At 38.3% G+C, this 26762-nt stretch overlaps 1 protein-coding gene across 2 annotated transcripts in view; it reads right to left on the bottom strand.

Moving 5' to 3' along the window:
• The window catches only part of ARHGAP15 (Rho GTPase activating protein 15), a 338370-nt gene that overhangs the window by 53159 nt on the left and 258449 nt on the right, over nucleotides 1-26762 (bottom strand). For both annotated transcript variants that reach the window (XM_009935173.2, XM_075430956.1), the window contains exon 13: nucleotides 8675-8809. In XM_009935173.2, coding sequence (XP_009933475.1) covers nucleotides 8675-8809 — 135 coding nt within the window. The remainder of the gene's footprint in view (nucleotides 1-8674; nucleotides 8810-26762) is intronic.

Consider the following 26762-nt stretch of genomic DNA (forward strand, 5'->3'; position numbering starts at 1 on the left):
CCAACTTCCCCTCCCGCCCCCCTCATCTCATTCGTTTTTGCACCTCTGAAACTGTGTAACTGGGGCATTATAGGCTGCTTCTCCTCCTGTTATTACTTTCCCTGAGTGGAAGCTTCACTCACAAGCCTGATGAAACATTTTTCCCCTCAAACCTAGAGTGACAATTCTCACTTTGTCAAGAACTTCAGATAACCTTCATGAGAAGTTCCTCTCCCCCTGCCTCCTGCAAACACTCCAGGTTACAGAGATCTTGTCAGAGTCACTAGAGAGCTCCTTCTCTCTCTTCTTCCTCTTCTTTTCTGCCCAGTGTTGTTGCTCGGATTTCTCAGTTTCTCTTTGTCTTCTTTTTCACCATTCTCTCTGTGAGTTTCTCTTACGCTAACCCACTTATGAACTCTCAAGTAGTCTTGCTTCTTGTTTCTGACCTTTCTTTCCCTTATGAAGAGCATCTTAACCACAGATCAAATCTAAATTACACACATATGCTATTTTCCATGCCCAAAAAGTAAGTAGAAGAGCAGCAAATTGAAAACCGTGCCTTTTTCCATTTGCAAGTTTTTGATTCCACACTCTGTGAACCAGCAGCCAGTGTAAGACAAACAGAGAGTTACTGGAGACTCAGCAGTTAATCGGTTACAAATATAAAAATCTTTTCTGCAAATGGCTTGCTTCTTCCCAGATGACATTTCCACTAAAGCATCCAACAACTCCTCCAGCTTCCCATAAACAATAACGCTTTGAACACCTGTGTCCCATGGCAGGTAACAGCCCAGAAAAAGAAACCAAAGCTTTTTAGCCTTGTCAGTGCTTGTGCAACTGAGGACAAGTCACAGTTTTTACATGATTTTGCCTAATAAGTGCTATTTGCAAGTCCTGGCTTCAAACCACTATGCTGGACCTACTGTGTACAGCAAAGTTCTTGAAAAAGGTTCTCACTGAGCAGATTACCGCAGATTTGTATCCAATAATTTATTGTGTAAGCATTAAACCGTTCATATCACAAACACCTGTGCAAGCCAGTTGGCCTAGTCAATTCTTGTTTAACATTTAATTATGAATATAATTAGCATGAGTTAAGAGACAGGCCAGGCATCTGCAATAAAATTTCCACTATGCTAAAAAAATTATAACTATAATAACAAAAAAGATGAAGTTGGGGGAGAATATGCCCTTCCTGTGCAAACTTTTGTATGACAGCAAAATCCAAGTAAAAATTCTTTTAAAACTTTTTAATTTCCTTTGATGGTAATTATAAAGTCTCTACCATATTTATACAACCAAATTATACAGTTTTTCTATTCCTTTAATATTTAGGCAATTTTCATCACGGGTGTAACTCTTTCAGTAAGGTTCGTCTGATTATCCTCCTCTTCTCAAAAGGTAAATTAACTGATTTGATGGTGTCACTGGAACACTGTGTTAGGTAAAGTTCATGGGGTGGAAACTAATTAAAATATTATTTCAGTGCACATCTAAGAGTTTTGTGAAGTGCTTTTTGTAGCTCAGCAGAATTGTGTGCTAACAGAAGAGAAGGATTAGTAAATACCACAACATATCTCATTTTAAAGGCAGATGCTCATATTTAGAAAAAAAAACAAAATTCAATCTAGAATCAGGCTGCCTATGGACAGGTGTTACCTGGGCTTCCTTCACAGAACAAAGCCCTGCAGAGGAGCTGAACCTCCTCATGTAAATTTTCTTTTCATTTTGCTTCCAACAACTTAAATAAAACTTTCTAAGAAAAAAAAATTAAAAAAAGAGGAAATGTTTTTTCACCCACTAATTTTCTTTTCAATGCCCTTTATTTCTGAACACGTTGGGCTACTTTCCACCATGAAAGAAAAAAATTATTCATAGACATGACCTCCAATTTTATGTTTTTTCCTAAAACAGTTGCTTCCAGACCTGGGAAGATCTATTCAAACATGCTGTTGAGCAGAAACTGTTCGCAACTGTGAAGGGAAGGTCATTGAAAGAGAACTAGGAGGTTACTGGGGCATATTGTTCCTTGACACCTCCTGGGAACAAAAAGCCTGGAATGAACCTCTTGAGTTACCAGTTGGCTGCTATTACAAATATGACAGCTTCCATTTACATCTTCAGTGGAGGTATGCGTGCTTACTGCCTCGAATTTGAGTGGAGACAGTGCTCGAATGTGGTAGTTTTAATGGTTGGGAATGTTAAATACATCTGTAGCCTGTTTACACACCTCTCTTGCAGAATACAGTCCTTTACTTTAAACTGCACTTTCTCATCTATTTTTGTTACTTATTTGTTTCACTCAGAATGATCATATACATTTTTTGTCTGTATTTTGTTCATACCTATAGATTAGAAGCCTTCCCTTCTAGTCTATCCGTGTCCTATATCATCTCAACATCTCTTCTAAAATGTGAGGGCTTTTTCTTTCTATTTCAACACCAGTTAATCATTCTTGAACCAGAATTTCACACTACTTTCCAGGTAAGTTTTTAAATAGCTTTCCAAAAGGGCTTTAATAGTTCTCAATCTCCACTGAAAATACCTTGTACCACTTTCTAAATGAGCTGTTATTGTTAGTGTCATTGTGATTGGGAGAGCACGTATGTCTACAGCTATACCACACAAATGTTCATATATTTATGTGGATGGATATCCCCAACATTACACTACCCACAAAATCATTCCTTTTTTTAAGAAATCTTTCAAAGAGTTGCACCTCAACTTTTGAATACTTCTTGTTTCTACACATTTTTTTTTTCTGTTCACATCTAGTTTATGGATTTCTACTGCCTTCTGATAACTTGGATTTGGCCAAAAAGGTATTAATTGTGATTTATCATGTGAGATATATTGTGGTGACCTTGGATTTGTTTACAAATCACCATGTTCACATGAAATTGAGGCTTTCTGATGCCATGCCAAGCCCCAAAACTTCCTTGGACAAGTAAAAGGAGGATAGGAAAACGATTTCAATAGGAGGCTAGCCAACTGTGAATCTGAAGGCAGTTTGATTAGGACTCGAAGCCCACAGATTGAGATTATGACAGAAATTTGCATAATGCCAGAGACTGATAAGATTTGGTTTCTCAGGAACCTATTACGTGATGATGTTAAGAGACTGTCATGGATTTCTTACAGTGCAATATGCTGACTTGTCTTTCCAAGACGAGTTGGCCTTGAGCCTTGTTCTTTGTAAGCCTTGAGTGAGGTTTCTTTAGATGTCTTTTGAAAATCGCTTTAGACATCTTTTGTAACTTTCCACCGAGATGATACAAGGATGTTATGACTGTCAGAATAAATGAATGTATTTACTTCCTTCCCGTTTCCCAGCTACTATTTTCATAACACTGCATAGCAGTTCAGAGCAGGTCCTTACTAACACTATGTTTTTAACCAGTGTAGCTTTGTTCTTTGATCATGACTATGTATTGATGACTTAGATTTGTTTATTGCCTTCTGACACACTTTTTTGCCTGATTTTGGTGCAGACAGCTTCTGTGCAAACTTGTCAAAAGTTGCATTATTCAGTGCAAAATTTACTATGGCCTGCTGAAGACCAAAGAGTGATTATTACCGAGATTGATGTGAGTTTCTGCAATGTGCTGTCTTGAGCCACATGGGCAACAGTTTCTTGGGGGACCTTTCTGAAGCAAGACTAGAGCCCAAGCTCAGAGAAAATCTTTTTACTAATGCCAGCCATCTTGAAGATGGAGACAACTGACCAACATAGAGACTGACAACTACTGATAGCACCGCTACCTTTTGTGGGTTAAAGGAAAGTCTATCATTCTCATCAAAGAAGAGTTTATTGCTTTGCTATTTTATCATTGTAGATTTTGTCACAAAAGACCAGTAAAGACCCATATCTCATACCAGTAAAACAGTAACGAATATTTTATCTAAAATCATTCAATAACCAAAAAAGTTATAAAAATCTATACTGTGTAATATGCTAAACAACCATCTTCATTTTCCCTGTAGTAGGGTAACACATACCATCATAGGATTGATAGGAGTGACATTGTGAATTCTGCTTAGCATGCCCCAGGAGACCCTAATTGATATATCGAAAGGATATGTGTGAAATCAGTTGAAAAAAGTGTTAATGGTCTATCAGAGCAATCAAAAAAAAAAGAAAGATATCCAGATCTTGAAAAAATAAAAATTATATGAGTATCTAATGTGGACCTTAGGTAATGTCTGGGCACTTAAATTCACCATTATAATTCTGAAAAACCTTATTCAGCTGCCATCTATCCCTGAAGGTGCGCAATCTAATTAGATGCTGCAATTGTGGCCTTCGCAGAACTTTAGGTGCCTATGGCTCTGCTTCTCCCAGTTCAGAGAAATGCTTCCTTTTCTGCCAGGGCTGAAAACCTTGAGCTCCAGAGATAGGGGACTACTTTTCCTAAGTGTCTGGGGATGCTTGATCCTGGGGGGGATTGCCAGGACCTAAGCCATGTATGCTAACTAGATCTGGTGCCCTTCAAATGCTGTCCCTTCTCCAGGGACTTGGTGGCTGGCATGGATCTCAGGTTTTCTGCTGCTCATACAGCTGGCCTGAGACATCTTGTATTAGGTTGCGGATTCCACTTGAAAGCCTGCAAGTCAGATTTTGCAACACTACATTTTTATTAGTCTCATTCCTGTGTTCATCTGCCTTAAGTGGGAAACCCACAGCAGTAACAGATACCTTCATTCAGAAAACTGTCTGCAGAAGAACCATGATTCTGGCAAAAGGGTTTCTATTTAGAGTATGTATATATATATGCATCTGTCTGTGAGCATTTTAGACATAAATCACCTATTTATCTACAATACTTATGTGACACCTATTAAATTCATATTAGAGATAAGGAACAGAAATAAAGGCATAATCACTAGACCTCACTGAAAAAAATCTTTCCAATATAGTAATCTTTCCAACCTGTTGCAGAGAAAATCAAAGACTCGAACTCAGCCCTTCCAAACCAGAGACAGATGTTGCAGCTTTGGGAACTGGGTGGAATTATCCTTTGTGAAATATTAGTGGGGTTTTTTGGTAGCTGCAGTTGGACAGATGCACTGTCTATACAGATGCACAGTTTGTACAGCTTTCTCCAGATGAAAAGATCTGAAAAAACTAGTATTTGAATATTTCCTATTCTGTGGATGTCAGCCATCATTGCACAGAAGACTCTAGTAGATAAATTTCTTTTTTTCCACAGCTTCTGCCTGAGACCTTTCAAGAAAGCTAGTTCAATTAAAATAAAGAGTTATAATTAATTAACACATTTACCTGCTAATATTTCTTAACAGGTTTTGGAGTTAGATTTTTTTTTCGGTTCAGTGACTGAAGTCCTGGCATAGGCTTGCACTACCATGCGGGTTGAATTCTGTAAATAAGGTGATTAAGTGTTTCAGTTATTGGCACTTCCACCACCTTGTTCACATACGAAGCACAATTTTACTTGCAGACAATCTGTTGAACCACGTCTGTTGATCATCTAGAAAATCAATAGAACTATTTGCGGTGCTAAGCAATTTAAGTGTGGCTGTACCTGACTTCATGGCTGCATTTGGGCACGATTTAGAAGTGCATATTTCATCCAAAATACCACAAAATGACTTGCCAGTAATATACTAGACAAAGTCCTTGAAAAACACTGCTTTCCAAATCCTGAGAAACAAAATTAGTATTAGGTCAGAGGTCTAGTGGCCTTCCATTTATCATTTATAAATTCTCCGATATAAGCTATATGGACAGTAATTATCCAGCTTCAGCCTGGGAAGCAGAATTCTGAGATTCTGTAATGTCATGAATTATCTTCTAATATTCTGGTCATATCTAAATTGTTTCAATATTATGGCAATATCTAAAGTTATTTATGGGGAAATTGAAGGTGGAGAACAAGCACTTTGCCTAAGACACAGTACAGTAAAATTTTGTTCCTATGCACGTAATAGAGATGTTAATTAAAATGGCATCATTCAGGAAAAGTAATAGTAAGCTTGCTGTGGATTTTTCCATATAATCTTTAAAACAGCACCAGCAGAAAGGGTCCATGGCACCTCTTGGCTACTCATTCCTGCTGAAACTTCTAGCTAAATTACTAAATCCCAAGAAATATTATTGGTAACTTGTTACTACCTACTACAGATGGATTTTTAGAGCACTTCATCTTACTTACCAAACGCATGGCTCTGACTAAGGGGTGCTCAGTGCCAGACCAAGGATATAACCATCATGGCAGCGTGAGAATGTGTCCTAATTACCTTTTTCCTAGCTATCATCAGGGTGGTTTATTTCTGGCATTACCAAGCTCTCCTTCTAACTGTACTGCACACCCATGCCATGCATGCTAATAATTCCCATTTTGGAAGAACGGACGAGAAGGCAGATCCAAGTGCCTCTTTTTCACAACCTGAAGAAGAAGGGAAATTTTCTAGCAGCTCAGTACTGACCAGTCAGAGTAATTAGCACAAAGAATCAGCTGCAATGGAAGTGATATTGAAGAAAAGATATTTTTTACTTTGCTTCAGGACTATTAGCATACAGAAAAACACTGAAAACACCCAATTGTTTCTTATAGTCTTTTTTGAAGTAGAGTGCGTAAGAATACGGATTTGTAGATACTATGGCAGTAAAGGCCAAATAAAGAGAAGACTGATGGGAAAGCGTAGATTACTTTAGACAGTTGGATTAGGTACAAATCACCCTGATGTTCGGTAAAGCAAGCAACAAGAATTAGAGTTTTGAAATAGTGCGAAACATGTCTTAGAGTGCTAGCATTTTCTTCCTAGGAATAAACTGTCTCAAAATCCTTCTATAAATGACTGTTCATTAGCCTATCAATGTGTATAATGGCTCTCAAAATCATAATAAGAATTAATAATAGTTCAAATAGCAGAAAGGGACATTAGTTTCTCACTCATGAATATTAATGTTTTTCTAGACGGTCTCTTCCCAACATGCTTTCAAACACTTAATTCGCAAGTCTGTTACTGGTTACCTGTTATTTTTACTATCAAAAACCTTCCCATCGGGCCACCAAAAGATTTCAAATCACCCTGACTTAGACACTAGCAGAAAGGATGAGAGCAGAAGACAGCATGAAGGATGAGCTCGTGGCATCCTGAGAATTTTCTGCGGAATATGATAGCATTTGCTCAGCCAAAGTGTACACCAAAGGGCAATGAAAAGTAGCAATGGTGGGGAATAAGACTATCTGGCCTCAGAAGACAAATATGATGGTGGATTTTCAGGAAGAGAAAGTAATAATGACAGAGGATAGGTGTTAAACGCTTGACTGCAGCATAGGGTGTAGAAGAAGAGATGCGAATGGCGTGCCAGGCTGTGCTCCGTGAACCGTACCACCTCCTTTCCAAGAGGACATAGCAGGTGGATGGAGAACCACCCGAAGGGCATGTTCAAGTGCTGGCACTTCAGTGAGCATCTTATCCCAACGCATTGCAGAAACTGAGGCTTAACAGTAAGCAATTATTGTTTTTCCCCTCTTAGCACTACAGAGACTGGGCAACAGGAACTTCAGCTCAAGAGATGATGTTCTCCACCTAGCTTCCGTGTGGTTTGAAAAGAGAAGAAAGTGAGCTGCCAAGAGTAAACTTTCAGGTACTGCATTTCTTTACGTTGTGTATTTAACTGTGTTGCATCTCTAAATAACCAAGAAGGGAAGGATCTTGTGAGATGTATTTAACCTCATTATATCTGATGCTGGGTCTTGAAAAGCGTTAGCTGAGTTAAAGACTCTTACGAATATAAAATCAAAGTGAGTCGTACATTAAGGGTTTCATATTCTCTGACAGCTGCGCATGTGCACACACAGCTCTCATTAACAGTAATGGCAAATATGCATGCCCATCATTCAGAAAACAGATCTCTAAGTACTTCATTTGGTTTGTTTTTTTCCAAGAGTTTTTTCTCTATTGGACCTTTAATTAATCTCCTACTAGGCTTTTTCCCTTTAAGCTATCCCTCTCACCCCCACCCCCTCTTTCCAATGGGAGTAAACACCCAGATCACCCTGGTTTTTAGTCAAGTTTTTCCAAGCCGATGCAGTTTAACAAAATGCACCTGCATATTTTAAATACAGAGAGGGCTTGAAGCACACGAGCCACAGAGACATGTAACAGAATAAATACCTTGGACTTTGATAATACTTTTGATGCTTGCCAGCTTAAAAAAATATATATATATAAAATAAAAAAAGAAAAAGTAGATATGAAAATGAGAACATGAATGTTTTTGCATTCTTTTTGTGATCACTGTGAGGCAAGAGTCTGCAACCTTGTGGAACAAAACACGCGCGTTTCATTCTGATTAACATAACGACAGCCCCTTCTAACATGATTCACAATTATTAGTCTCTCTCTTGTGTTTGGGGATATATGGATTATCAGCCTAACATATTTTGAATACATACACATTTAATTCCTTTCCTAAACCATTTTAGGCACTACAGTTCAACTGCATATACAAAATTGGTAGATCAATAATCTGATATTTTTTCTCCAGTTAAATAACTAAATGCTCTAGGATATAAAAGGCAGTCAAAAACAATAAAAAGACCGGATCACGGATAATGAAAGGTAAGCCAGATTTGAGATGCCTCTGTTCTTCTATTTTTAAGTTGATTATTATTTTTATATAACAGGTTATTTCACTAGCTTCTACTATATCTGATGTACTTACTTATCGCCTCCACAAACTGTTCAAAGAAGCAGTATGGGAACAGCGGCTCAGGCAGCTCTCTGAAAAACATCTTGAGTGCTCCGGTGACAACGTGGATGTCCTCCCACTGGCTGTCGTCCAAATTCAGCTTCTCTTCTGGGAAAACACGAGGAGAAATGGAACAACTGGTTTTAATGAAACAATTACAAGACACTAATTATTATGTTAATGTTTGCCTACTATCATCAGCAACCGTTAACAGCCTTCTGCACCTAGAGGTTTGGTGCTGTGCATGTTTTTTTTTCTTTTTTTTTTTTTTTTTGTAGGAAGAGAACATTTTCAATGGAATACCATCTGTAGGAATGCAGCTAACAAAAAAACAAGAGACACAAAGAGACAGTACCATTGACACAGTATGTCAGATACATTTATTCCCATAATGCATCAGTATGAAAATTAGCATCACAGCTCAACATGATTCAAAGCTATTTGGTTTTGAGGCCGAGGGGCTAAGAGTTGCCAACGATGGCCGGCTCAAGGGACCGGCCTAAAGGCCTTGCTGAGCCAACAGGAGACATATGCTAAACATGGCAATAGAAAATGAGTTATTGCTTTACATGTGTTAGCCTTGCTATGTACAAGGGAATAATGGGTAACGCTTTTCGCCTTTTTTTTGCCTGAATGTAATGTCAGCAAGGAATAGAGTACTGTGAGAGAAAGGATATTAATTCCTTCGTACTGCTTCAAAAATATTTTGTTTGGTTTTCATCTCTGGGAGGAAGATTTGCCCAGCAACAATATTAGACAGACCCCTGTTGGCCTACCTAGGCTATGCAAAACTGTCAGAAACGATAACACATGAAAGACAAACCACAAGTGCTTGCAAAACTGTTTCACAAACAAAAAAAATGTTTTCTTTTGAAGCTTGACTGAGCTAAGGAATTTAAATATAAAAGAAACTAAACACTAAAATAGAGTTTCTAATAAAAATAAAACAAGATTGGATGATTACTCTATTTTTGTTTTTTCTTTTTAATTCTGGTAGTGTGATACTGTTAGAACACAACAAACAGTGAGATCATAATCCATATAAAACTCTAGGAAAGTGCAAATCCTCATTAGTCCAAATTAAAATGGCATACACTTTCTCCAAGTTCTGCTTCTCCAAAAACAGAGTTTGCTTTTTTTCACATGTGTTATGATGCTTTTTTTTAGAAAATTTCAGTCTGAATGCAAATTGGGGGCCAACCATGAAAACTACTGAACAAATTTAATTTGAAGCAACATAATCCTGAAATATTTTACTAAATGTCACTGAAATTTCATGTTCAGCAATTCGGCTGGCTTCAAGAGCAGCCTCCTTATTGAACTGTTGTTAAACAAAACGGTAAAATTATTGGAGACACATGGACACCCTCAACTCCAGATCCCTGCTACTTTTATGCAATAGTTTTCTCACCGTAGAGTTTACTTTTGGACTGAAAATCTTACTCAAAATGGAGTTGTCTTTCAACTTTTATTTAATAAATGTTATTAAATGCTCTCTAAATTTCTGGATGCAGGCAATGTATGCAAATCAAGGAATGGGCCCAATTCCTCCACTCAGAGTAGTGTGAGACAAAGCTGGAACAAAGGCAGACTTGTGCCTTTCTTTAGTTGTCTTGCTTGCTTCTTTGGTTTCAAGCCTCTTTTTTTTTTTTTTTTTCCTTCCCATTGAATTACCTCAATCATAAAAGTAATGATTTGATCTCAAATGAGTTACCAGAGGGGATCTTCTTTAGACTCTGAGATCATATTTGATTGATCGTATTTCAACAATTAGCCTTTTATTTTGCCACACGCTATTGAACTAGATCGACAGCATCTTAGCAGGCCAGCTTTAAACAGTCAACTGTTAACAATAGCATCAAAAAGAGAGACCTGATGGGGTTTACTGTCACTTTAAAGAACAGGGTGGGTTTTCACATTGTTGAAATCTGTCAGATATTTTGAAATGTCCCTCTCACTATGGTGCCACACCCCCTGCGTGCCCTTATAATAAAATTGGTTTTACTCCTGATTAAATCATTTTCTCCCTACCCACTACCATACTTCTCATAATGGACCTGTGTGCTCTACAGCTGGTGTTCTTCCCATGGTACCAATTCTTACTTTATCTTTTAAGCACTTTGCTGCTAAGATCTCATGCAGAGTGCTTATGTTTTGTTAAGAGCTTCATTCTTAGAGAAATAGCTTAACACATGTTCTAAAAATGTTGTACAACTTATTGCTTAAAACACATTTAGAAAATGTATAAGTACTGTAGCTTTGGCACAGAACTTTAAGTAGAAACCTTAAAAAAACCCACAACTTGTTTTTGCCATGCATTTGTCTTAAATGTCTAAAGTGGAATGCTTGACTTCTAAGGCTTTATAGAGACTTATCTTACCAGATTTTTGCACCATTTCCAGCTCTTCAAGGAAACGTGTTAGGAATGTATCATCGTGAAAGCAAAGGGTGTCAATTTTCCCTCTAGCAATGAGAGAGTTTTTTAAAATGTTTGCTAGAAGGAACAAATGCCAAGTCAAAAAAAAAAAAAAAATTACAAAGAAAATAGAAGTCCATTCAGTGTAAGACTCTCGTTTGGTTCCCACTGGTTGGAATCGCTCACATACCATGGCGATAGAGCCATAAACAAATGCACACAGGCATTTCAGGCTAGGTTTAAGGGGAGGACCTGACTTTTTGGCTTTACTCAGACATATTTCTTATTGGGGTGTTTTGCTTACATAAAGATTAAGTCCCAAATCTGGTATTTAAACTTGACAGTCAAGGACTGCTTTCAGTCAGGAGATACTGTATCTGGGAAGATGCTCAAAATCTCACAGTCCTAAAAATTTGCTTTAACTTGTCAGTAGCATTTGATTAGTTCAACCGTCACTGCCAGTTGATATCATATATCTTAGATACAGACACAAATATGCCCAGAAAATCCCATAAAATTTATGCTAATACTCAGGGTGAAAATATAAAGACCACATTAAGGAAAAAAAATTGTGCGGGCACCTGTCAAGGTTATTAGTTAAAAAAAAATCGATATACAATACGTTTGTGAAGGGAATGTGTGTTTTACTATGTTATTATTCTGAGTAAACCAGCCTTTTCAGCAATACACATTTTTAATGGCACTTGGAATGTCTGCAGTAAAACTAAACAGGAGTTCATCTTTGGTTTAAGCATACCATCATGAGGCTGTCCTTATCCAAAAAGGAAGAAAGTATTCTATGGAAAGATCAGCTAAAGATTAAAAAAAAAAAAAATTCAACTGAGGCAGTAGAGAGAGCTCAGTTTTGAAAGAAAATGAATGCGGTTCCTCTAACCACATGCCCTGCCTGGTATGTAGAATAGTCTCTGGGAGCAAAAGGCGGTTATCTGAGAGCACTGCTTGTTCATTTTTCTTTTAAGATAGTTTATACACGTATTTTCCTAGCTATATACTGTCTTTTGCCCACACTGCCACTAAATCCCAGAGCACCACATGCAGAAGTCCTGCTTCACTTAGACTGCTGCATCTTCCTGCGGGCGGTCTTATGGATGACCCCAGACCACATGGAAAGCAACGTCCTGCAAATGCAGCTAGCCGTGCCTGCTCTTCTACAGAGGCTGTGCCTTGAAAACTTTCTCAAGACTTTGGTGAGACATGTCTGGTTGGGTCTCATACTGATGACCGTTTGCTGACATCGCTGCCTTTTTCATCATTTCGCTGCTGCTGGGTGCGGACCGCAGCATAGGGATGGCAATGCCCTGCCTGGCAGGCACTTCGACATGACAGTTGCCACCTCTGTGCTCCCATATAAACCTTCGGCATTCAGGGTTCGACCAACCCCCAGCTCCAGCATCTGAAACCTCAGGGCACTGGAGTCTCCATCCCAGGGGCCAGCACGTATGCTGAGGGAGATGGCCCCTGGAGAAAGCCCTGCACAGCACTGTTAACTAAAGCATAAAATTCCTCTCACATCAAAATCTTTGCAGAAGAGCGAGGCATGCACAACGCTTTCCCAGTTGGCTGAAAGCTTGGGAAACTTGCTGGACTCGCTTATCCCAATAGGCAGTTTATTAGTAAGAGATCCAAAACAAAGTCCTGTGGTTGAAAGAGGAAAAGACAATTCCTCTTTCACATACTAGGAAAAGACAAACTGTCCAGTATCACTCCTCTTCTTTCTTAAACTTGAAGGCCACTTTTTTTTTTTAATGGTTGTAATCTTCAAAAATAATTTCCTGGTTATTCATGGTCTTCAATAGGAAAAATAAGAAAGAACAGACACAAGCAGAAGTTCTTCACTTGCATCAGCACACTCCTTCATGACTAAATCCTTTTGTGAGGACTGTTCTCATGGCTGACAGCACAATTATTAGTTTATACACCAAAGCTATATGTGTTCAATAGCTATACCTGCATTTTACAAGCCACAGCTTCTCTGATCACTAGTGCAGAGACACAGCAGCCTTCTTCTACCATCCAGGAACAATGGGAGCTCAAAATTGTTGCAAAGTATTGCTATATTGGGACAAATAACTTCTTTCAAAGTGATCGCGCTTGATTTAGGGCAGTTATAGAGCGTAGAGATGTCCAGAGACAGCACAGCAATGGGATGCTGTGAGGTGGTGAAGGCTCTTGCTCATCATATGACAAGGATCTCACCCCTGGGCGATGTGGCACATGATGCTTAGCTTCCTCCCCCTCGGTAAACCCCGTCCTGACATCGCATTTTATATACACATTCCAAAGTGTACACATCCCCTTGGATTTTCTTAAATAGCACAGCAGAAGCCTCAACTCCTGCAAAGCAATGCTTTCCTCAGTCAACCAGATCTTTGTGAATTCTCTCTCAGCTACATAATTCTTCTTCATCTCTCCCATGCTAGGTTTGGGAGGTCCACTGTCCGGCCTGCCCTCAGTGCATGGTCCTTCACTTCCAAGAATGTTTAAACAAATGAAAGAAAATGCCAGCTAAGGAAATCGTTGAGTTTTGTATACAGTGTATTTCTAAGCACCTTCTGCTGAATCCATCCAGTGCTACTGCTGATGAATTACCAAGGACATAGGCCGCAAAACAAATCTTGCATGCATTACTCCTTCCTGCAAGAGGAACACGGCACGCCCTTTTAACAGAAAATATAAGCCATGATGTTATAATGCCTGAGCATTTGCTTCTTACTGGAGTGCCCTTTTCCATGGAGCCCAGGCGCAAATTACTGAGCAGCTTAAGCTAAAAAGCAGAACGTCTCTGCGCGCATCCAGAGTGCAGTTTATTCCAGTTCTCTGAAATGACGGTTCGCTGACCTGGGGGCATGCTGGAACAACCAAGTACTGCTAACTTAAATCTCCGTCTGCTCCAGAAAAAGGAAAGATTTCTGTACTTGGGCACACTGGGTCATATTCATCCTCGCATAATTCCGCAGAAGTCTGCAGAGCAAGAGAGGGATGAATTGTCTCTTTGTTTCTGTGAAAAAGATCCAGTATATCCGGGAAGTTCAGAAATGGTACACCACGAAAGCACGCAGAGCAGTTCAAAGGTTTTGAAAAGTGGTCAGCTAGCGACGCCATTGTGTCAGAGATATTTCTATGCTATCGGCTGCTGTTTGAAATGGAAAGCATAAAAATATACAGTGGTACTGAAAGGAGAACCCTTTTGGTGACCAGAAAAATGTAGCATCACTAAGATGCTCTTATACCTCATTCACTGCCAATATCTGTTACAGGGTTAGATGACAACGATATCAGTTTTGTCTTAGCATGTTCTATCACTGTGATTTGAAGCAATAATTACTCTAATAGGTTTATAACTACAAGTACTTTTAAAATTCATTAGATTTAGCTGTATCAACTATTCCATATGCAAAAAAGAGTGATTTTAAACATAGACTAGCTCCTCTCATAATGCAGCTGAAAACTCCTTAAGAATAAATAGACCCCATGTCTACAGATCAATAAACTACGGAGACACTAGCTCGGAGGTGAAATGTTAACAACGAGTAGGAGCAGACGTACCTAAGCCTGAGCAACTGAAACCTGCAGGGCTGGATTATTCCTTCCTTCAGGGTCAAAGAAATACTCGGAAACCCTCAGGGGTTTAAGGAAGGAGTCAAGGAAAGAGCATGGAGGAATTCCCAGCCAGCTCATACCCTCCCACTGTGCAGAGATTTCTCAGCTTCAGAGTATCAAGGCTGCCCAAGCTCAAGGATGAAGCTTGGCAGACTTTCTGCAACTCACAGAAATTAAATTGCTATGCTGAATGAAAATTACATTTGCATTACAGTGGTAAGATTCTGTCCTCTGCCTAATTCTCTTGACTTAGTTCAAGAGCAGTAAATTCAGCTTCTTCCTAGTAGTTAAAACACACCATGTTGCTCTTCTTCCTGTTTATTCTTCCCTCTTTATTCTGAACCACACTAACGACTTTCTCATTTCTCTGTGCCAGCTAATGGATTTTATTTCATTTTCTACGTGGATGCTACTATTTCTCTTTCATACTCACTAGACTGCAGAACACAAGCATCAAATACTTGCCTAGATCAGGAACTTATTTTTCATGACACATTTTACTATTCAAAGACCAAAGTTCATTGTGAATTCTGCTTTCAACTTGATCTTCCTTACTTCGGCGTATGTTATGTATACATATATTAGTCAAGGTAAATATGTCCCTTCCAACTTCAAATCTGTTATTAACATTTTTTGTTGTGTAATTGCTCTCCAGGAGTCTTCTCTGCAATCTAATTTTAGAGGATTCTTTCTTTTTTCTTCATTTATATTCAGGTCTTTTATCAGAATTGTGTATATCAGCGTCCACAAATCTACATTTTAAATAAATTGAAGGCGCTCAAGATCTAATAGAGCAAGGAATTGGACAATGACTCTCTGTCCCATTTTCATACTTCAAAAATATGTTCATATTCCTATCTTTTTAATTGTACTACTAACTCACAGTGCTTTAGGATTCTGTCATATAACTCTTCTGTTCTTCCCTTTCTTACTGCTTCTAACACTGCTTCTATTTCCATTCTTGTCAAAAGCCTTTTCATAGTCCAAAAATCTGCACACAATGTTTTGTAATATTTGGCAGACTTATCTGAAACCTAATTTACTACCTTCTTGTGATTCATGGATCATAAATTAGTTCATATGTAATGTACCCCAAAGGGTAAAAAATTCTTTGTATTAAATTTCAATCAGACATTTTAAGGAAAAAAAAAGGAAAAAAGTATTTTTTAGACACTCTGAAAAGATGTGATCTCAATATATGGTCTAGAGTGTTGTCTCCCATAAAAGGTATCTCAGTATCCTTTAGCAAATATGAGATTTCAACACGCTACAAGTGAAAACACTCCTGCCATAATGTGGGCTTGCTGTGCACAGCTTTAAAGGAAAAGAGAAATACAAAATGTATAGCACTGGGTCAGACTCCTGATGCATTGAATCAGTCCTGTCTCCAGTGACTGTAAAACTGAAAGGGTCTGTACGAAAACAATTCAAAAAACAAGAACACCACCCAATCCTTACTTCTTTCACATAGCCAAATATATTATTGGGACTGACCCCAATAACAATAAGCTTGTGCCTCAGTGAGTGAGTTTCAGTAATCAAAGGAAATAATTAACAAAACAATAAAGATCATTATGACTTCCTTTATGTAAATGACTTCCAAACGTAAATAGATCAAAGTTTGAGCTAAAACGAAGAAATTCCCCTAGTCCAAGTGCAATACTGAAAGGGAACATACATATACGATTTGTTTACAGTTAGAAGGATTATCAATGAAATATTAGTTGTTTTATTAGAAAAATAGAAATTACAATGATTCTCAAAGTGTTATACCTGTATTTCTTACATCTGTAATCACACTTATCTTAATGGGACTATTTACAAGAATACGATTGCTCATACATGTGAATCTCTGTTCTCACACACCAGTTTATAGCATGTCCAGCGAAAAAATTCAGGATATTTTTTTTAATGAAAGGGCTCTTTGAAATAAGCCAGCTGAAAGAAGTATTCTTATATGAAATCAGGTATATACAACCTCTTTAAATGTCAAGGACAAAACATTTTATTTTGTATAGAATTTATCTTTTGGTTCACGAAAGTCAAAACACTTCTGTTCATCAGAACTTTTATAAAGGACTGTTCTATAATATGAATCCATTTGGATTATCTGACCAAAGATAAGACTTCAATGGACTTACTGTATCATTCACCACTGTACCAGTGCCACAAAAGGGAATTACAATTAATTGGATTATGTTGGTCTCCACCCGCTGATTGTAGAAGAGAAAGTCTGGAAGTGTAACTATTTCAAACGTACCATATCTCTCATCAACCATGGGATTTGGGCTTTAATTTACCAATAAAGCTTAATTTCTTCTCTGTGTTCTCTTCTGGTGAGGAAGAGGTCATTTCAACACTTTATTCAAGTTATTCAAAATGAAAGGACAGTTTTGCTAAATACTTTCAAACTAGCACTTTAATACTTGCACCTTGCCTTTAGGCATTACTTACTTTCTCTATTAACAATAAAGTGACTTGTCTTGAGAAACGCAAGCTAGAGAATCCAGACCTGCATTTGGGTCATAAGAATAACTCGTGCTTCATATCCCCTAGTTCAATTAATGAAATTTTGGCTGAAAATGTTCACCAAAACGACAATTTGTTATCGATTACATGGTGTGTAACACTATACAGGACAGAGAACATCACTTCATGTTATGTAGGTTCCCGCACAAACAAGAGACAGTGAGAGTTTTCAGTAGCAAAGTCCCGCGTTAGATGTAGGGTTAACTGTATGGAGAAGTTACACTAGGAAAGAAAAAGGTAGAAATAAGTTTGAAAGAAGTAAATGACTCGTTAGATTGGAAATACTTATATTCTACAATGTAGGTGAATTCATGCTGTTTAGTTAATGAGACTTGCATGTTAAACAACAATACTATTCTTATGCTAGACGTCCATATATGTATATGTCTATATATATGTCTATACATATTGTATTTCTGTTGATGCCTCTGCCTAAAAGCTGTTAAGATTTTTCTTCACTATCCTTACTGGAAGGTTATTTCAGTGCCTAATTCCTTCTAGTCACAAGCCTAAAATATTTAATTTTATATACTTTTAAAATAATTGTTAATATCAGTAATGCTTGCTTTGATTATTTTTTTTTTTTTGGTCAAACTTTCACATTCAGTCTAAGAAATAAAAAGTCCTCAGTCAACTTACTTCAAAACCATGTTGCTTAATTCGCATTTGCATTACTTTTTGCTAATATCTGAAGCTCTAATTCCGTTCCCTGGATATTAGCAAGACTGGCTATGTTGTTAAAGATAGGAATGCTTCTAAGTGCTTACTGAATCAGGGCATGTGAGATGATAGTTGTATGTGTTTAAAACAAAACTTTAAACAGAAAGGGATTATATAAGTTGCTAAAACAAATATATTTTCAAGTGCACTGAAGGACTTCCAAATGTTAAAGAAATGTCCTTTGATAATAATAGCACTAATAACAACATGAATTTTCAATTATTTTTATGCATTTCTAGAATCACATGATAACTCAAATAGGGAAGATTCTTGGTAAGTATACTTTTTCGTACAAATTCCTCAACTTCAGAGCTACGTCTGCTCTGAAGCCATGTCAGCCGAGAACCAGATACTAACGTATGTGCTGATCCAGGCATGGGACAGCCTGCGTGTTCTAGCTGCTCTTGTACAGCGCCTGCTTACACAAACATTGAAATTTTTATGACAATGAAAATAGCTTTTGTTTGAGGAATATGATGCTTTTAAGAACATGGAAGCCATAAGTTTATGATCAGACCTGTGTTCACAAAATGCATGCAATTGCATGACCAGTGGAATTAAGAGCTGCATACGCAGAAGCGCTTGAGATCTTGCCTAGGTCTTTGTAACCAAAAGGTTGACGTTTCAAGGTAAGCGTGGGCTTAAAAATATAACTCCATCAACCCTGCCACGTGCAATTCCATGTGTGCAGCTACATATTCTCTTAATGAGCCTCAGAAGATGCATAAATACCCCTGGCAAATGTAAACACCCTTGGCAACGTTTATGGTTCCTCCTTGGCAGAGAAGGGGTGTTAAGAAATACGGGTGACTCAGTGGCGCGACGTTTTCCGTTTCCCACACACGCCTCACAGTCTCACGTGGAAGGAGGAGACACGGCCTCTGGTGCAGCCACCAAATCGTTTCTAACATCACACTTTTTCCTCCGTCTCACGCACATATCCAGGTTTTGCATTTTCACTTGCTCTGTGACAGGACTTCATGCAGATTTGCCGTGTTAACGGTATATATGTGCCTCCCTTTCCCTTTCACTGGGTTTACCTCAATGTGCATTTTAACTATAATATTTCCAATTCCTCTTATTCCACCTAAACGTACAGGCACCTATGTTTCAGGAGAGAAAAGGTACGCTTCCAAACAATATTTAAACTTTATAATGCACACATTTTTCCTGTTCTTCAATTTAGTCTCGTGAATGGACTTGTAATAGCAGGAGGATTTGAGCATGAAATAAGAGATTTTCGTGCTTTTGGCTCCTTGAGATAAAGTCAGGTCTCTCCCACAACAAATATATTAAAATATTGATCAGATCAGGGTAACATTTCAAATAAATGGAGATTTATACTTCCTTTGGATACAGAATCTTATAAAAAGTTTCAAGGCAATGCACTACAAAGTAGTTGACAAGAAAGATAGCATCTGCTTGCCTGGCTATCCAAGCTGAAGTTTTTCATTCTAAATGCAAACAATGTTTCCGAAGTTAACATAATTAACTCAGGACAATCCTGAAACATCATAATACGAGATGCAGATGGAAATTCAAAGCTTTAAAAATGTCGGATAACTGCAAGAGGATTATAATTTTTTTAACTGCACAAATCTGAATGCTAATTAAAACAGGTGTTTTTATTTCAAGCACTTTTGCACACTGTGACATTACTGGGAGGGTTATTTATGTATTAGTCTACTAGGAAACATATCCTGCTTGAAAAATGTCGCGTGCGATAATAACAAACGCATGAGATAAAAGAATGACACTCTGTACTGCTTCCTGAAACAATAAAAGACCAGTAGTTCAATTAGTTAGTAATTTCCATGTGACTATTTGACAGATTCTACTAATCGTTAAGCTCCCACTAACTATTGCTTTACATAATTAATTATATTCAAAGGCGAACAACAAAGACATGTGGGCCAGTTGCCCTTTTGACAATGTTTTTCGCAAACTGATTTGCTTACCAAAAATATTTTTAGAACTAGAAGATACTAATCTTAAGTGGAAATACACATCAAAACGTTAAAGCAGCTCTGCATTTTACCATGGTTATGAGAAAAAAATTTGGATTGTTTAACATATCATTTAAGCTGCATGCATAATAGCTGAAGTCTTCTAGCAGAGATCTTTCGTATTAATTTAGCATTGCATAAAATTCATAGTAAGAGGTCCAGGGGTCAAGCATCATTCATCATTAGTTGAAGTGACATTTGCAACCCTTCATATAGCAGCTGCTTGAAAGGGGAAAAAAGGTATTCTTTGGAAGAATGGGGGGTAGCACACAATCCTTGCTCTATCTGCCGAAGGGAAAACAAGGTGCCACTATGTCAGCATGGTAATGTGCTTAAATTTGGTGATGTCATTCTTCCCTAACCCCCACGAGTCACAAGGCACAAGGCAGCTGCATTCCTGAACTTAGTAGTTCGGGTGGAGATAAGTAATAACTAGATGTAAATGAATTACATTACTGTGGTTGTGAACATAGCTCTGTGCATCTAAATTATGATTTATATCAGGATCCTATCTTGTTTTTGAGAGTTTTCTACTTGTTAACAAGGCAGCCCTTGTTCTCATGGCATCCTCCAGGCATAATAGTTTCTGGGAAGCCAAGTAAGATCACTTTTGAAACTGCAAGACAGCATTCCAAGACTTTGCAGCAGAACACATTGGCCAAATTAGGACTTCTGAAGACTGTTAACTAACAAATAAAATCTTTTTTTTTTTTTCTTGCTTTTTTTTACTTTGTGGCATGTCTTGCCTACTATAAAACATTAAGATCAGAAGGGGAAATGTGAGCAATTAAAATGAAAATGTAATCATCTGCAAGAAAAGATAAATTTGTATTAAATGGCTAATACTTCACAGCCCTTTTGATATTACAAGTACTTTTTAAGAAAATATATATTTTATGTCATAGTAATTTTTATTATGTGAAACATGTGATGTCTTTGGAATTATGCACATTTTTAAATTGCAGTCATTAAAACAGCACAAAACACAAAGTGGTCAGATTTTGGAGCTTTGCTAATACTTGGTGATTTTCCTCAAATTTGTTATTATACCTGAAATGTATTTATTCACATTGCTAATTAATGAGCAATATTTAATGAGTAATCTGTGATGATTACTAACCCAGACCACCACTTCTTCCTTACAAAGTTTAATGATTTTTATGAGGAAAACCAATGTTTTTTAAAGAGTCACTTAGAAGCGTGTGAAAAATGTTCAAGGACATTACTTATTACACTTTGCAATTCTGTGAGCCGTTATAAATTAATCTCCCAGTCAAAACACTTCCACCAGTGAGAAGTTACTTTTCCATATTCTGTGTATGTGTCATGGAAGAGAGGGTGCACTGGTCTGCCCTTGCGTGAAGTTTAAATGCAGCGCTGCAGGTATTTCACGGTGGGATCTTGTTACAGTCAATGGCAGCACTGGGCTCCTGCATTGCACGGCGTCTGTGAGCTTCAGACTGATCTCCAAAATGGTTCACGGACCGTGTCAGTCGTATATTATCTTCTCCAGAATATAAAATGGCCATTCATCAGATAACAAGCCATCCCCAAATCAGACAGAAGGCGTCTCTACAAAGGACCAGTGTTACTGGTCCATTACTCTTATGGCGTCTCACCTTCCCACGGATTTTAATAGCCGTGCAGACATGAAACACGTATGTAAAGATGTTATAGATACCAGAGAGGCAGAATGGCTGTAAAAGGAATAGAACAACAGAGGCAAGATGACTGGCAGATAGGGTTGCCACATCCCCCTTAAAGAGACTGCTCCTTTTCCACACCTTATGTCTCTTGTACCATAAAAATATGCATAGATGTATGTGGGAGCATCAAAGCAGATTTCTTGGGATGCGTGCCATGCATCTGAGCTTCGAAGCTGGCTCAACGTTTTCACCATTAAGTCGCAGTGTACACAGCAACACTTCAATCTAATTTCAATTAGGGAAAAGTTACACAGAAACTTCTTGGAGAGCACACATGACCCTACACATAAACACCAATTAAATTCAGTATCATCAGTGTCTTTGCAGTGAACATTGATACCACCACTGAGAGGAAGGAATTTAAAATGAGGCAATGCTTGATGACATTACCTCCATCTACAAAATGCTGCCTGTGTTAACTAGTACGTCAACAATTAGTAAAAGAGTGGGATTCGTCTGTGAAGAGATGGGGTGAAAAGAAGTAATTCCATGAAATTTTCATTACAGGCAGTTTTTCTGTGACATAAGATAGAATATTGCTTCATTTTGCAAAAAAAAGTACTACCTGGTAGATGAATAAACACCTGATCTACTGAGAAGCTACAGATACTGAGTGTCAAGCAGTTGCAACTGAGATAACAGGAGAGCTAACTAAAATGACTCCTCATACCAAGGACTCATCATCTCCTCAAACTGGTTGGTTTACGTGCTTAATTATCCATCTGCCCTGAACTCAGACAAAGCTGTGTGGAAAAGGAATTCCAGTATCATTAAGCAGGATCAGTGAGATCATACCCGTTTTCGTGTGGCGTATGCAGGCACTTCACTTAGACTTGTTCCATTTCCTTTTGTTTGTGGAGTCTTTTATTTAGAAACAATGGAATAAAAAGTGTGGCAAGTTAGGGTTTTAATTCTTGACAACCACTTTTCTTAACTCAAAACTTAGGAGATGCTTCTAACACACAGATCACTGGAGGGAGATTGAAACCTGCCCTTTAAGCGCAGAATGAAACAACTTCCCCCCAAACCCAACACCCCCCAAAACCTGCGAGAAGACCAGGAAGAAAAGTCATCCTAAAAGTGTTAAGACTCCTTGCACACCATCACTCATTGGTGACTGGGGAGTTTTTACAGTCTTTTAAATCTTCTTTCAATCACAAGATACCTTAAAGGGACAGAAGGTCTTAAAATGTGTTCTCCATCTCCACAAATGAGCAAGATACATCGGAGGGGGAGGGAGGGGGGAGTTAAGCCACCACACAAAAAGCATTAATGCAAAGAGCAGTGGGGTCTCTCCCTAATTTGACTTTCTCTACAGGTGGTCTGCAGCTGCATCCAAACAGGTTACACTACCGCCTTCCCATGGGCATTGCAACAAAGTAGGATCTGTATTCGCAAGAATACATTTACTAGCATGGGCTGATTCAGGTCTAAAAATAAGAAAAAAGCATTTTTCAGAATAGCCTGAGGTAATGCTCTGTGCCAGCAGAAGACAGTAGCACTCTTGTTTCACTGGCTGTGCGTGATGATAAAGGATATCAGAAACCTACTTCATATGACTCCTTCAGGCCCACAGCCAGCTTCCAATTGATTTGTTTTATTTGTATTAGTTCGCTCTCTATCGACTACACAACAGGCTAGACCAAATCGATAAGCAATATTCTGTTTTCTATTGACTCGGGGGTAATTCGCACCGGGCCCTTCAACTGCTATGTCTGATTTCATAGCTCTGGATGTCATCATGGAAACGGCGGGGCTCAGAGACCACTTAGGGCAGGAAGAAACGGGAAAAGATTGCCAAGGCAAGGTGAGATATTGGCTTTTAAGCTGTTACACCTGCAGGAGGAGGTGTACAAGCGGTCTATGCTGCAGCTGGACAGCTGCGAAGGCTGCGTGCTGTGCTCATGGTGCTCTTCCAAGGGATGCAGAAGGTATATCGTGTTGCACGTAAGCAGTTATAGGGTGGAAAACACACACACCTGAACATTCATACATGCCTTTGGTCATATGTAAAAATGATATGTGAAAGAGATAAGCATGGAACTACTGTGTTTTCTCCGCAGTACCCACAAGAGCTCCCACAGCCCCGGAACAAGGCTGAGAGGTGGTGCTGGCAGCTTCCACACCTGAGCGGGGTGTGCAGAGGTAGAGCAGTAACCCATCAGCTCGGCGCTGCCAAAATCCCTGCTGAGGATAATACCACAAAGTGCAGTCCCTGTGTACGTGTAAAATGGCCTTTGCTGAAGTTCCTGAAGTAGAGAGTTATGTCTGCTTAAATGGATTCCAGTGCAGCTAAGCTAAAATATGCTGCCCCAGAAGATTTTTGCCATTTTTTCCTCTGTTTTGGCCAGCTTGTCCACTGTCCTTTGGGTGGTGAAATCTGCTAACTGGCTGATCCCAAATACCTCGTCTTTGACCTCCTGGCATTTTTTTTTTTTCATTTTTATGACTTCCTCTTCTTGCAACTAGTTACTAAGCAGAACTGAGAGTTTTTACGCAAAACTGTCCCACACCACTTCTTCTGCTTGAGCTTGCTGACATACTCAGCATAAGGGCAACGCAGCTGTCACTGCCCCTGCACAGACAAAAACCGAGACACTGACTGTATTGTAAAACACTCTATCTCTTTTTCCATAGAATTTGTGAATCCTTGCTCTGCCCCAGGTCTCGGATTTCTTGAGCTGCTGTGCTCTGCCTTACCCAAATAGAGAGCTGTCTCCGAGAATACTGGATTTTCTACGCGAGAAAGAAAAATCACACTGGATACTGGGGTGGATGTATGTAAGAGACAGCAGAATATGGCCCAGTGTGTTCTTCCTATCAAATACACTTGACAAACTTTAATGAAAAGTCTTCTCTACTTCCTACTAACAGATGTTTCCAATTTTTTCTCTCTCAGCACTTTAAACCACCATCTTTAGTTTTCATGTCTAAGAGACATTATTATAGGATACATCATAATGATATACTGTACATTCATATACAGTATCCCATACAATGACTAGTTGATTTATAATTCAGATCCAATAAAGGGAAAAATTGATTTAACTGATGACTAGTGAAATACTAAATGCATTACAATGTTTGAAAAGAACATCCTTTTCTTGCAATGCTAGTGACATAATAAAATTAAATATGGATATAAGATAATGCCCATTATTATTAGGCAAGTGGAATCAAAGGGAGCAGGAAGAAAAGCAATCTCTATGGATCAAGAAGAGCCTAAACTTCCTCTTCAAAAGTGCAAAGATATGAACACAAATGGAAAAAATTCACAAATAAGGTAAATTTAAACAATCTGAAATTACAGTATAAAGTTAGTTTTCTGTTAACTGGTATCGGTCTTTCAGGATTTCAGTAGCCTCTTCACATTTGGATACCATATTGGGCATAATTGTGAATTCCAGGGGTCATCAACCTTTGTTTTTTCAAGCTCTGTGTTAAGTATTTGTTTCCTTATCATCCATAAACCCATATAACAGCACAAAGACACACTTTAACCCCACATCCAAGAAACTCATATCCCCTCAAATGCCCTACATCTCATCCCTTCTTCTCACTTCTGACTCCTTCCTTCACCCCACAAAGTCCCTATCGAGGTTCATCCCCACAGCTCACCCCTTCCCAGACAGCCTGTTCTCCTAGAATAGTCATGCAATTAATACCGATGCGACGCAGCTACTAATTTCCATGTCTCATTCAAGAAGCTTTGCAACTGCTCCCCTTTCCTAGAAAACTGCTGCGCAGCTGTGCGGGCAACGAGCCTGCCGGGGCGGTGGTGGGTGAGAGCATCAGTAGGTAGGGAGCACAAAGCCAAGGTGCCAGTGACCTTCCTCGTCGTTTAGAAGAGCTCTTCAACATATTTGACATTCTCAGATCTGAAATGGAGGCCAGGCACCTCAGAAGTAGTTGGGTTTTTTACTTTCTTTAAGCATCTGCTAGAAGTCAGCCACTTCAACATTTGCAAATAGCTTTGTTCATCCAGATGGGTAAATTGCTTTTAATACAAAATAACTTCTCTTCAGAAGCGGCTGTGATTGCTCATACAAACTTAGATTGATGGTCAATTTTTTATAATGCTGGGGTTACTAGATTTTTCTTTAGCAATGCGTGCATTTTGCTTCTGGAGAATCAGTGGCAGACAGTAACTGCACTGGAGCCAGAGCCAATACAGTTAAATATATTGAAAGAATCATGGAGTTGTTATAACCAAAACAACACCCAAACACTGGCACGAAGCTATACTTCATTTTACTGTTGCATCAGTGACCTCTTAAATGACTTTAGTGGTCTCAGATATTTAACAGCAAAGTTATGATTGTCTTTAAAAATCTTTGAGGATTTTAACCTGTATTATGGAATTCAAGGAAATATTATTAATCACCTGGCATAATGCACCAGCAGAATCTGAGGGTCAGCTCATTTGCACTTAAACACCTACATTTGCACGTGCAAAAATGGATAATTATGCTCCTAGCTTTCCATTCATGTGTACAGATGGGTGCACCCACACATTTTTGTGGGATAATTTTTGGAAGCCTATAGAAAATATGGTCTTTAAAGATTTTAATAAGGCTGGCAAAACATACTTTCTTTGCATAAAATTATGTAGTTCCCAAGTCTAAAATTACTTTGATTTAGAAAATGAAAATTGGCAAGGGATTAATCCATAATATGGTCTAATTACTTTTTTTCTTAAAAATTAAATGGTCAAGATCTTAACTCAGAATAGCTGTTACCGTTCATGAACTGAAACTAAGAAATAGAACCGAATAAGGATTTTTATTAGGTGTTTAAATATGTATTTAGCTAATAGAATCCTCTTACCTTTGGCTGAATAACAGGTATAGTAATTATGAAAGCATATTTAATTTATACACCTAAAGCATAAAGATCCACTAATTACATTTTTATGAGATTGAAATGCAAACTGGCCAAAGCTTGGAAATAAAAAGTAGAACTGACCTGCTGTCATTAACTTGCAAAAACACATAGATTCATAAACACACAAACAAATAAAGGGAGAGAAACACAGACAGGCAGACACAGAGGATGTTGAAAGC

This window comes from Opisthocomus hoazin, chromosome 9 (genome assembly GCF_030867145.1).
Source record: "Opisthocomus hoazin isolate bOpiHoa1 chromosome 9, bOpiHoa1.hap1, whole genome shotgun sequence".
Classification (NCBI taxonomy): domain Eukaryota; kingdom Metazoa; phylum Chordata; class Aves; order Opisthocomiformes; family Opisthocomidae; genus Opisthocomus; species Opisthocomus hoazin.